Source organism: Phyllobates terribilis, unplaced genomic scaffold, assembly GCF_046119375.1.
Source record: "Phyllobates terribilis strain yellow unplaced genomic scaffold, ASM4611937v1 Scaffold_4__5_contigs__length_816908805, whole genome shotgun sequence".
NCBI lineage: Eukaryota > Metazoa > Chordata > Amphibia > Anura > Dendrobatidae > Phyllobates > Phyllobates terribilis.
Window position 1 is genome coordinate 701,814,462 of NW_027362764.1, and position 14,028 is coordinate 701,828,489.

The following is a 14,028-nucleotide window of genomic DNA, read 5'->3' on the forward strand; positions in this document are numbered from 1 at the left end:
TAAAGCGGAATGAATTAAATATTAGCCATTTAGATGGAACGCTATATGCAAAACACAATACAACCCTAAGGAGACCGCTGAAATGATGCATATTATTAGCTTATGCAAAGTCAATAGGAACAACTTTTATCCGCCCAGGTGATCATTCCACCTCCAGCGCTCAGCTACTGGCCCCCTCCTGCAGGGATATCCATGCACTGCCGTGTAGCTGTAGTGTGCAAAGACTCAATTAGGATTCAGCCGTCATTGTCAGCACATAAGGATGTCATGCTTTCGCCTGGAGGATTTGCTGATGGGAAACGCTCAAGCAGCAGGATTCTCTGTACGTGGGCAGCAAGAGGGAACTAGTACCGAGTCCTCTACAATGAATAAACGCTGACGTGCTGCACCAGAGCGAGCGTCTAGTGTTTATTTATAACAGATGGTCAGCCAACGAGGATCTGTTCCGTAACAACTTTGTTAAGAGAGCTTATGACACATGCTATTAAGGGAGTTTAAAGAGATGATGGCTGCTCCAAATAAAAACAAGACAGTAGGTGAAAAGATGGCATGCTACTTACGACCAGAAGGAAACCTATGCCTACACTTAAAGGGAGATAGATCACCAGATTTCACAATACAAACTGCACATATTATTAAATAGATATTTTAGACCTGGTGAGGCTGGTGTACTTACTGCAAATATACAAGTCAGAATAGCTGTATAATCGCTTGTAAAACGTCAAACTCAATCTAAAACCACCCAGCCTGATTGACAGCTCCTCAGTGCCCCTCCTCCCTGTTGCTGTTGATTTCTCACTCTGCTCAGTATAAGCTGCAATGGTCAGTCAGGCTGGAAGAGTGGTGAATGCATACTCTTGGACTCTTGAGCTCTCACATGCTTTAGCTGGACTCATTAAAGGGAACTTGTCATCACCAATGAACTGCAGTCTAATCTGCAGGCACATTGTTATAGAGCAGGGGGAGCTGAGCCGATTGATACATAGTTTAGTAAGAAAATAATCAGTATAACCCATGTTTTACTAATTTGGATTTTCGGTCCAGTGAGTGGTCCCATCAGTGACTGACAGCTTTCTATGTTTAAGTGTGCATACAGAGGTTCCTGTCAATCACTGGTAGGACCGCCTGATGGACCGAAAGTCCCAGAAAAGAGAACAGGTTTAAATAAGTAAAAGCACAGGTTCTACTGAATCTTCTCTCACACAACTATAAATCTATCAACTGAGCTCCCCCGGCTTTATTATATTGTGCTGTTAGATTTAGACTGGATCTTCATTCAGTCAGGTTCCCTTTAAATGCTCTTTTTAATATCAAGATTATACGGCCATTCAGTCACAGATTTTCAAAGTGAGTATACCAGTCTCATCAAATCCGAGATATGCATTTAATAATACATGCACTTGGCACTGTGAAATCTGGTGACAGATCTGTTAAGAATCCCACTGCAAGTGTTTTGAAAGCCTGACGTATTGGTCTTGAAATGCATATCTCAAGGTGAGGATTATTTACTTGTCCACAAGGCTCCTATGGTACGGAAACCATAATGGAAATTTCCCATGATTAGACTATACATGAACAATAGTATGCAAACAATTTGTCCCGTGTGTCTTTCCAATCTCTAAGATTAGTGTCTACGCTCCAGTAGTGATGAGCTCAAGTGCTCGTTACTAGAGTTTGCCAAGGATGCTCGGGTATGCACCGAGGATCGCGGGTGCTCGAGTGACATGTTTGAGTCCCCGTCGCCGCATGTTTTGCAGCTGTTAGACCGCCACAAAACATGCGGGGATTTGCACTATTCATTATGGTCAGTGTATTAGGAATTTTAAGTTTTTTTTCTTTATGGCACATTCTCAAATCGTTGGGGATAGTTGAGGACTGGAGTAGGAAAAACACTGTTCATTTACTGCACTAATGAGCTGGAGTTAACAGGGGTCTTTGTTTCCTAAATGAGCTGCTGGAAACAGCAGATAGAAAGTCACTAATAATGGTATTAGAAGGTCCACTACTGTCTTGAGTCATATAGTGTCAACCATTGTTTAGTCCAATCTTTATCATGTACTATATGGCAGCTGATGATGGAGCATGCAGGGACTTCTGAAAAGCAAGACTCACAGATTAGTGGCCTCCATTTAATACTACTGTGTACGGAAACAAAACTAGCCCATGTACAATGACGTGTGCTATATTATTCCATGGAGGCAGTTAAATGAAGTCTTTGGTCCCATTTCTCTTCATCAGGGGCCATGTTAATGTAAGAAAAGCACACAGTCCACGAAGATTGGACAATGTAAAATAAAGACATTGGCAAAGATATTCTAATGAAAGGATATTAATGGAAAGCAAGGCATATTTGGGGAAATAAAGAAAGTGACCAACTCCTTTAAAGGGAATCGGACAACAGCATGATGTAGGGGCACAGACCCTGATTCAAGCGATGTGTCACTCAGTTTACTGGGCACAACAGTTGTGATTGAATCCCTATTTTCTCTACTGCAGATCTAGCAGATCTCTGAACGTTGAGCCCTGTATAGTCCCGCCCACTCCACTGCTTGTCAGCTTTCTGTGCACACTGTATATGGGCCTGTTTGGACTAGGAGGCACGAGACACCTAGTCCTCCAGTGATAATCTCCCGATTTTATTGAAACTTCAAGACACAGCCTAGTAAGTGACACATAGCTGGAATCAGGGTCTCTGACTCTACATCATGCTGCTCTCAGATTACATATCAAAAACCTGGAGACAGATTCCCTTTAAAATGTTTACCTATACTGTGTTTAGATTGTGACCAATGGAGGTCCATATTCTTTCTAAAGTGGATGATCATTGTGAAGAAAAGTTTCTCTGCAACAATTGAGTTGGGTATACACGGTTATGTTATGCAGACAGTGGCACAGTGCCCAGCCTTCATGGTTAGCATTGTGCCTCACCTCTCAGCCGTTGTGAAGGAGGAACTGAGGATTAAGGAGTACTAAAGGTACTAGTGATCATGGAGTTTCCAGGGATCACATTTTTACCACCTATCAGGTGGGCAGGTACAGTACTAAATTTTTTTTTTTTTTTTTTAGGAAAAGCACTAAGTGGACATGAGAAGACCAATAGTTAAATGACCAACCCAAACTTCTCTCTAGCGGCTGTCAAATTTTTCTGGGAATACTTATTTTAATGTAAATTATAAATCCAAACTGGTTGGCTCAACCTGTCCAATCCTGATGGGATCTTGATGATAATGTTGGGGGTGTTCTGGTGGTCACTATGGACCAGGGTTTCTCAACTTTTTTTTTTTTTGGGCTGGAGCTCATCAACTAGAATATGGTCATATCTGGGCCTCAACTAACGGTCAACACCCAAGTCAAAATTAAAAAATATGATCAATTAATTATTTATATGTCCACTGGGCAAAAAACCCCGAAAACATTAAAATATGTCCATTATGCTACCAAATCAGAGCAACAAGAACCGTATTTAGTTATGGTCTACAGATGAGAAGCATTTCACATTATAGATGCTGGTATATACCTGTGGGATATGTACCCAGCACAATCTTCATATTCGGATAATAAATCCGCTGTGAGTGATCTACACGCTGTAATACCCATAGGGTGAAGGTGAGTCCATTACATGGCGTGGCGTGGTGTCCCTGCAGCACATAGGGACGTGGACACACATTCACATGATAACTTATTTCATACTTTAAATGTGACATTCTGCTGCTAAACAGAACATAGGTACCCGATGCCAAATCTCATAAAAAGCTCAGAGCTAAATACCTACCACGTGTAACGCAGACAGTCCCCCGTGTCCCCTCACTCCCATGACTCATTAATCACCAAGAGGCATTGAGAAAGAAAAATGGGAGCAGCTTATTTTAATTGAAATGTTGTGGTTAGAGCCGAGGCTTTATTAATAGATTTACAATTATGAATATTCCGTCTTTTCAGCTATTTTTACCTCCAAGGAAGTTTGCGCCATGATGTAGTGATTGATCACAAAGCACAGTGACACTAATTTCATTTCACATTGAAGGCAGGATCTGTCAACAGCAAACTACCCTGCAGATGTGAGTGTCCGCCTTACATCAGAGTGCATACGCAACTCATCTACATGAAACAGTCACTTTGTAAAAACATTTCCTTATGCTGAAAGGAATCTTCAGTTACAACAGGGCCACATTGCCATAATGAACCAAACCCAAGGGACACAAATTTTGAAAAGGGGTAGTTACATGAATACACCACTAGAACCACCATCAGTGTATTAATACATCACCAGAACCAAAAGTATTTGAGAAGGATTTGGAGAGTTTCTGCTCCAAAAAATCAGTGTGAACACACGCAAACTTAGGCTATGTGCCCACGATGCAGAAATGCTCCGGATTTTTTCCTGAGCGTTTCTGCATCTCCCCTGGCAGAAAAAACGCATGCGGATTGTACATGTGGATTGTACATGAATTTTTCCTGCCAGGGACATGCGGATGTGAAGCGTTTTGAACATGCGATTTCTGCATGCGGGTTGACAAGCGCTTTCCAAAACGATTTTAGCATCACTTGGAAAGTGCTTGACAACTTGGTCACAGTATATAAATCCATGCAAGCAGCATGGATTTTATATAGTGTGACCAAGTTAGTTTTAAAAAAAAAAAAAAAAAAGAATAAAAATGGTAAAAAATAATAAAAAAAATAACAACATTATACTCACCCTCCGACGGCCCCCGGTCTTCTTCTCCGGTCTTCCCGAAGTCTCGTAGTGGTGTAAAAGAACCGTCCATGACGTCATTTAGTCATGTGACTGGTCACACAGCAGCCGACGTCAGCGGCCGCGTGACCTGTCACATGACTGAATGAGGTCATGGAAGGTTCTTTTACTCCATCGCGAGCGACCTGGCAGCCAAGACCGCGGGCCATCAAAAGGTGAGTGTAATATGTTTTATTTTAAATTCTTTTTTTTTTTTTTTTTTTTACAGGTACTATGGTACCCGGGTCAGGATGAGAGTCTCCTCTTCTCCAGACCCGGGTACCATTCTCACATTGAATCGCTTAATATTCGCATGTGCACATGTAGTCATGTGAATATTAAGCGATTCAATGCAAGTAAATGGCGGCCAAATCGCCGCGATTCCGCAAAATAATTTGTAGTGCTGCGGATTTTTCCACAATGATAATCCACAACGGAAATTTCTGCAGTATGTGCACAGCACATGCGGATTATCATTGGGGAACATGGCAGGCCTACTAACAAGCGTTTTTTTAAGAGTTTCTGCGGCTGAATTACCGCTGCAGAAACGCTTAAAAAACGCATAGTGGGCACACAGCCTTAAAACAGAGGTTTTTTTGGGGCAGAAACTTAAATCCTCCTCATTCTCAAATCTCTAAGCTTTGACACTTTAAGCTTTAACATAGCCATGAAACACATTACAGAATGCTACAGGTGTACAAGACTAGAACCACTTAACTTTTAGCATGAGTGCAACACCAGAACCACAATCAGTACATGAATGGAGCATCAGAAGCACCATCATTACATGAATGCAGCACCAGAACTACCATTAGTACATGAATGCAACTTCCAAACCACAATCAGTACATGAAGGCAACACAAGAACTATTGTCATGAATGCAGCAAAATAAACACCATCAGTACATGAATGCGGCAACAGAAACACAGTTAGAACAAGAAAGCAGCAACAGAAACAGTCAGTACATGAATACAGCGAAATAACCTCCAAGCTTAGTACAATGATCAATTGTAATGGCAGGTCAGACCAATATATATTTGCATTGCATGAACCTACAATTCCCAGTATGTCCTTAATAATGGTAAGGAGATGCTAGGAGTTATTGTTATCAGTTATCATCAGACTGCTGACCATACAGGAACCATAGCACTGGCACTCATAAGACGTAGTCAGTGTCACAATTTTTTTTAAAATCCATGTACCTTATAAGTGACATCTTCCCAGATTGGAATCCTTCCCATCCCTTTTGTCTCCATGTAGCACAGACGGCATGATATTACATGCCCAGAGCTTCATATACCCACACAAACTGCCCCTCTTTAAAATACTCCCCCACGCTGCGCCTCTATAAAAAAAAATCCACACCATATCCTTCTATAAAATACCCCCCCTACACTCTGCCCATCTGTATAATATCCCCCACACGGTCCCTCTCCAAAATGCCATCCATTCTGTGCCCCTGTATAAAATATCCCCCCACACTGCCCCTTCATACATTTCCCCCATATATCCACCACACGACCCCTCTCCATAATGTCCCCCCACATACTGCCCCTTTCCATATCTCCCCCAAACTGACCCTCGCTATACTGCCCCCATTCAAAGCTGCACTCTCAAATCTGCAGGCTTCAGAGAAGAACTCTCCCAGTATCCTTAGTGAAATCAACATTGGACACATAACTGGGCCCTTAGGTTAGAAAGCTTTGTACCCGGTCATATTTTACAATTTTATCGTGAACTACAATCTTTGGTTTTAGGAATTCCATAATAGTGTTGTGGAGGTGGGGGGGTATCTATTTGCTGCTATTAGTTTACTTGAAGAGGGGGTTATCCACTACGCGAACAACCCCTTCTCAATTGCTATATTCCCCCATTACTCATTTCTTCCGGCTGTCAGCTGCCGCGTGTTAAAATATCTCTTCTCCTGTACAGCCTTGGGTGAGACGGATATACCCTATATCTTCCTACAGCGATCCCCTGATGAAAGTCATAGGAAACCTTGCAGTAACCTTGTATTCAGCTCACCCATGGACTTAGAATCTCCTCTGCACGGACTTCTTGTAGTATAGCAAGGAACAATGAAGAGAAAAGGAAGGTACATCCAGCACTGGGTCCTCATAAAAAATTCTTCTTTATTGCAAATCCATAAAAAACTCCAGATAGAGTAATCGCATACGCGTTTCAGACGGTTATGTCCTTAGTCATTGCATTGTAATTAAGGTAGGGTCCACATCAGCGGGCAGGTAGGGACATGGTCAGGGCAAGCACTAGGCCCTGAGATATATTATTTATCAACAAACTTTTCTGTCCATTTTTGGCAACTGAAAAATACAGTGAGTGACACCACAATCCTTGCATCTGCTATAGAGATTGACGCTACCATAGGGTATACCAGAGCCCTAATAGGGCAAGCCTACGAGGAGCGGAGGCGCCAATCTCATGTACACATTAGGGAGTCGACCCCCGAAGCTAGGTAGAGATGAATAGGTATAGAGAAAAGGGAACAGATAGTTCACCTATTTTTCTCTATGTACGACAGGCAACCCTATTTATATATGTTGTATGATTGTAATGTCCATTTGTGTGGTGGGATACTGATATTGGTATCTTTTTAAGTGAATTATTAAAAGTAAATGTTAAATAAGGGGGGGGGTGTTCTTCTATGGTTTTGTTTGGCTTATGGGCCTCTCTAGATTATCTATATTGTTTTTTCCTGTTATGGAAAATAAGTAATGTTGGCCAGACAGAGGACAACATAATCCGTCCCCGTGTGCAGAAAGAGAACTCTGAGACCTGTGCGTAATTACAGATTGATATTATTAACCAGGAGTGCAGAACAGAGGGAAAGAACAAGTCATTCAGTGAGATTACCTGGAAATTATCATTAAGAAATTAACATTTCATTTCTAATCACTAATAAATGAGGATTTGTTGCTTTGCACAAAAAAACTTGGAAATATTGATGGAGGTTTTGTGATTTTTCATGGCGATTCCGGCAGCTAAACAGGAAAGGGTTCTTTACAGTTAGAGCAGTCAGACTGTGGCATTCCAACCACAAGAGGTAGTGATGGCTGATAATATATCAGCATTTAAAAAAAAAAAAGCTGGAAGCTTTTCTCACAACAAATGGCATTGTGGTTACAAATAATCTAGCGGGAGAGAATGTATAATTCGAGAAAAGTTTAAATTGAGGGACGTGTGTTTTATCAACCTGCTAAAATACAGTATATAGCTGTTTTCACAATGAAATATTGATAAATTTTGTGGAAGTTGAAGCTGGTTTGAAGGTGTACAAATAGATGTGCATCCGCATTAAGGGAAAGAACCGGCCATAAACAAAAGACATTTTCTAGGCAATTACAGTATTTTTGGACTATGTTCCCACAATGAGCTTTTGGTGAGTTTTTTATGTTGCAGATTTTCTGCACTCATTAAGTAAAATGGGTTACTTGCATTCTTTAAAAAACACAGTTTAAAAAAACTCACCAAAAACTTTTGTGGAAACATAGCCTTAGACGCTCTTTTTAGCAAGAAAAAAATCTTGCTGAAAAGTGTGTGCGTCTTGTAGTCCAGAGGCAGCTTCTTGTGATCAAGGAGAATGCTGACTCAGTGTACTTCCCAAACAGAGAACTATGCTGTGGTGCAATTCTTTCTCCTCCAGCCTGACATTGATCTGTCTGATCGGTACAGGACAAGAGCCTTCGCGACAAGGGCCTGCGCGACAAGGGCCTGCGCGACAAGGGCCTGCGCGACAAGGGCCTGCGCGACAAGGGCCTGCGCGACAAAAGCCTGCGCGACAAAAGCCTGCGCGACAAGGGCCTGCGCGACAAGGGCCTGCGCGACAAGGGCCTGCGCGACAAGGGCCTGCGCGACAAGGGCCTGCGCGACAAGGGCCTGCGCGACAAGGGCCTGCGCGACAAGGGCCTGCGCGACAAAAGCCTGCGCGACAAAAGCCTGCGCGACAAGAGCCTGCGCGACAAAAGCCTGCGCGACAAGAGCCTGCGCGACAAGAGCCTGCGCGACAAGAGCCTGCGCGACAAGAGCCTGCGCGACAAGAGCCTGCGCGACAAGAGCCTGCGCGACAAGAGCCTGCACATATATATATATATTACTTGTCTCAAGCCCTCACATGGCAATGCTGACAAAAGAAATTAAAGGGGCTGCCCACTACTGGATAAAATACCCCATAAATAGTGGGAAAAAAAGCAAGACAAACAAACCTCCTAAACTGGTGCGGTGTCTGCCAGCACGGTACATTGTTATATCACGTGAGCGCTGCATTCAATCAGTATCCACTGATGGGCAGCAGCCTTCACAGGTGCATCACATGCCCATGAGCACAGAGAAATAACTCTGGCATCATTTTGATCAACGTTGGTCCGGCAGGTTAGTTTAAGTTTTGCTTTTTTTTTTTTTTTATTATTATTATGTTATATAACTTCAGGATTAGGAGAAATCACACTATTTCTGGTCATTAAATGACTCGTATCCTGCATGTTTCACCAGTATTCCCCTCTGCAGACTCACTCACTTTCAGTTCTCTCTAAGCTGGTGTGTGGAGACTAGCCTCTATAATGTGTCCTATACACTGTTCACAAGAGAAGGATTCCCGCTATTCAATCTCTGTGGCACACACAGAAAAGACATTATACTGCAGCACTGAGCTGTGTGGCTGTGAATTCAGCAGTGAATATAGAAAAAACAGTTGCTTGAATCCGCAGTTTGATCTGTTGATGTCTGCCTTATATCTCGGTGTGTTGCACACTCCTTTTCTTCCTACCTTATCCCTCCAAATAGTACAAAGGGTTATTCCCAAAATAATAAGTTATCTCCTATCCATAGGATAGAGGGTAACTTGCTGATTTTATGCAGGTCCAAAAGCTGGGACCCCCAGTGATCCAGAAATCATGACTCTGGATCCTGAGAACCGAGCGCTGCAGCGAATGGAGTGACTGCATGCATTATAGACCGCTGTTCCATTGATTGTTTAAGGGACTGCCGGAGAAAGCAGAGTACATCGCTCAGCTATTTCTGGCAGACCCATAGACAATAAATAGAGAAGGTCGAGCTTGCGCACCTCCACTACACTCGAGGGAAGCTACCCGATCTCGGGATTGTAAAGCAATGAACATACAGTTACCAATTTGTCATCAGTTTTCAAACAGTTTAAATTAGATGCAGGACAAAAAAACATCCTGCAAAGACACAAAAGTGTGAACTCCGCTTTACGGGCTTTTTCCTCTTAAACCAACTTATACCTAATTCATGCAAAACTATTCACCTTCTTTTTTTTTTTTTAAAGTATAACCCAGATGACCAATACACAAATTAAATTTTGTGCCTACTCTAACTATCTTGGTCATTGCACATGACCAGGTATATTTAAAAAAAATAATAATAAATGAAGCAAAGCAAGGAAGACTCAACTGTTTTGCATGAAAGTTTTTGTGTAGTGTAAGCAGGTAATACTGTGTGTGACAGTAACGACACGCTGCTTTGGGCAGAGTTGCTGGCTGCAAGTGACAATCTGCTCGTTACCACCATCTAGTGGACAAATATGTAATGAATACCATCCACTGGGCTTCTGATACAATGAGGGCCCCATAAAAGGTAAAGAAAATGCTATACATAGTAAAGTATGCAGTAAAGTTTCCACTGATGATCACGGATTACATTTCTCATCTTTCCGTATATAAGTTTGGCACAGACACATTTCCAAAGGGGACGGCGACAAGTCAGAGCATGCAGCGGTGGAGGGCTACAAGTCAGAGCATGCAGCGGTGGAGGGCTACAAGTCAGAGCACGCAGCGGTGGAGGGGGGCTACAAGTCAGAGCACGCAGCGGTGGAGGGCTACAAGTCAGAGCACGCAGCGGTGGAGGGGGGCTACAAGTCAGAGCACGCAGCGGTGGAGGGCTACAAGTCAGAGCATGCAGCGGTGGAGGGCTACAAGTCAGAGCACGCAGCGGTGGAGGGGGGCTACAAGTCAGAGCACGCAGCGGTGGAGGGGGGCTACAAGTCACAGCACGCAGCGGTGGAGGGGGGCTACAAGTCAGAGCACGCAGCGGTGGAGGGGGGCTACAAGTCAGAGCATGCAGCGGTGGAGGGGGGCTACAAGTCAGAGCATGCAGCGGTGGAGGGGGGCTACAAGTCAGAGCATGCAGCGGTGGAGGGGGGCTACAAGTCAGAGCATGCAGCGGTGGAGGGGGGCTACAAGTCAGAGCATGCAGCGGTGGAGGGGGGCTACAAGTCAGAGCATGCAGCGGTGGAGGGGGGCTACAAGTCAGAGCATGCAGCGGTGGAGGGGGGCTACAAGTCAGAGCATGCAGCGGTGGAGGGGGGCTACAAGTCAGAGCATGCAGCGGTGGAGGGCTACAAGTCAGAGCATGCAGTGGTGGAGGGCTACAAGTCAGAGCATGCAGTGGTGGAGGGCTACAAGTCAGAGCATGCAGTGGTGGACAAGCCTCTATTTGCTCTCAAATGGTAAAGGTTTCCGCTATGTAAAAATGAACATTGGCCCAGTAAACATACCAGATTCACCATCATACATCCTGCAGCATAAAGCTCAATTCACAAGTCATTATGGTCATTATGAGACCAACGCAGACAATTTGCTGTGTGTGACAGTGGCTGATCGGAGGCACAATTGGCTTTTATTCCGGGACAGTCCATGAAAGTGACTGATCACCTTGAGGGCAGGACTGGAGATCAGACCTACTGAGGCCAGGACAGCGGCAGGTATTACACTTATCCAGTGCTCCTATAGAGCATGGTTTGGAAGGTTGATGACAGCCGCAGTTTAGTGTAAAATATTTGTATAATAATTCCTGATCTTATTCCCTAGCAGGGGTAAGTATTCACTAAAAATGGAAGTGGAATTTGGGACGGAAACACGAAGCTGACCCTTAAATTTCTGCAATGGCCGCAGGCATGCATGTGGATTGGCACCAATGGGGCTAGTCAGAAAGGGGCTGCCATTTATGCATTCCTTGTAGTAATTGTGTGGAAACCATTCCAAGAAGCGATATATCTGTGTATGAAACCCATGGAAGGCTTTGTTATAGTTATCCACAGTAATCAGCCCACGTCTCAGCCGTCTTTTTTAGCCAGGATTTTGATAAATGCGGGAGGTGTTGACCACTCCCTCCATTTATTGCTTTTGCGCCCAGCGTTGTACTTGCTCTCCTGCCATCTACTTGTGCACTGCTGCCCAAAACCCTTCACAATAATCCTCGTTTTCCCTGACTAATGATTTGCAGAATAGAGAGTGATAGATTCTTTCTGCTCACATGATATTGCGCTTTTTCGTATAACTGCGCATTGTGATGTTCCTCTATTATTCCTCATGGAAATCTATGAAACGATTATTCCCAACTTCATAAGTTGGCTAGTGCTCGTAAATACAAGCAATTTTGCAATATACTGCTTAGTAACATTTTCAGCCGTTTGTGAGATATTAACTTTACTTTTGTTTATAGCTCGTTACCTTGGAGACCGACCACCGAGCTGTAAACTAAGGAAAAGTCTTATAATACCTAAAGAATGGCTGCAAATTTTAACAAGCGGTAAATTGCAAAATTGCTTGATTTTACAAGGACTATCCAACAAAATTCATCTATGATGAGGGGAATAAGCTTTTAAGAAACTGATAACTGTTACCCTTCTACTTGTATGTTGATTGTTCGAACATTGTCTTCAGTCGCATTTACACGTTACAAAAATGACCGTTCCCGATGGTAAACCAGTGTGAACACGCCACCGACCAGCCGAGGAATAAGAAAAACACTTGTATGATTGGATTCACACAGGCATGGTGGTCCGCAGCACATCCCCCCGTGTACACAAGAAACGTGCTGCAGCTAACATGCAAGCTGTATGGGGACAGAGCGATCATATTAACGACTGTTCTGTCCCCTACAGTTGTGTCGCCCGTGTGATCCGGCCATTGTATACAGCAGATAGGCATTCCCTTTATGGACAGAAATCGTCTGGGTAAATTGGTCTTTACATGGATTGAAATGGAAAAAAAAAATAGTTTTCAATTTATTCACCACGAAGAAAAAAAACTCTCCAGAACTGTCCTATAAAGGGGAATATGAGAAGTAATGGTGCAGACGTGTCAGGAAAGACCAAAGCTCTGGATAATGTTCCTCAATAATCTTTTTGACTTCATAATCCAAGTTGATCGTTCATAAATAAGAGACAACCTGAGGACAACCTACTTTTCATAGTGCCATCTTCTTCCTCCTCCTCTTCCTCATCACTGTTTATGACCATGGTGCCCAGATCGGACTCCAGCATGGTACTATTATGCTCGATCATGGTTTGGCCTCCTTCGCTCATCGTGCTGGCAGCCCTCATGGTCCCGGCGCTCTCGGAGCTGGTCTTGACCATTGTATGAGAGTCCAGTTCATCTTCTTCCTGAAATATAACACAGCAAGGTCATGAACATAAAGAGTTAACCCCGCAGTACGATCCTTCACAGAAACGTGCTGAATTGCATCGCCTGTGAAAAAAAAAAAAGGATTTAGTTTATACAAATTTATTTTGCCATAACCACATCACATGAAAACCTCAGACCTTTCTATAAATACGAGGAGTTTCATGCTGGAAAACAATGAACTCTCGCCGCGCGTTTTATTGGTCTGACTACTTCTCTGGGTCGTAATTTACAATTAAAGCAGAGAAAAGACAATGGGATCAGGGAGCGCGACGGGAGGCATTTTTATTCTGCAAACATTAAGTGTGAGGTCAATTTATGGAGGCTGCCATATTTTACTAGCCTCTCATCCCCAGAAGAAAAAAAAAACAAGAGGGCCATTTTTAGTAACAGAGAGATCTGCGGAGCAGATGCTGGGGGATTGTTGAAAGGAACAGATTCCAGCGTTGGATACAACAGCATTTCCAATCAGTGGCAGTAATGTTCCGGGAATGCAAAGCCGAACTGATGATAATCCAGGGCATGAATCATACGCCCCATATGGAGCCCAAATATCTGCAAACAAAGGCAAAGACATGGCTTCTCCCACACGTTAGGAAAAGGCATGACCTGTACTTACCTGGTACTAGCTGGGATCAGTATGGGTTAACCCGCGCTGCCGTCAATGATGACGAGAAGGTCGAAATCCAAAGAAGTGTGGTTTAATAGTCAACGCGTTTCGAATTATACAACTTCATCATCAGTACAAACCCTGGTGAATTATCAGCTGCGTTCTCGGGCAACATGTTTCAGACCTGCATGGTCCTTTGTCATGCAAGTGTGAAACATGTTGCCTGGGAGCGCAGCAGATATTTCTT

The 14,028-nt window shown here is 43.5% G+C and overlaps 1 protein-coding gene across 1 annotated transcript in view; it reads right to left on the minus strand.

Moving 5' to 3' along the window:
- The window catches only part of STK3 (serine/threonine kinase 3), a 231,141-nt gene that overhangs the window by 71,038 nt on the left and 146,075 nt on the right, over positions 1-14,028 (minus strand). Inside the window, exon 9 of the mRNA XM_073679611.1 lies at positions 12,954-13,152. Coding sequence (XP_073535712.1) covers positions 12,954-13,152 — 199 coding nt within the window. The remainder of the gene's footprint in view (positions 1-12,953; positions 13,153-14,028) is intronic.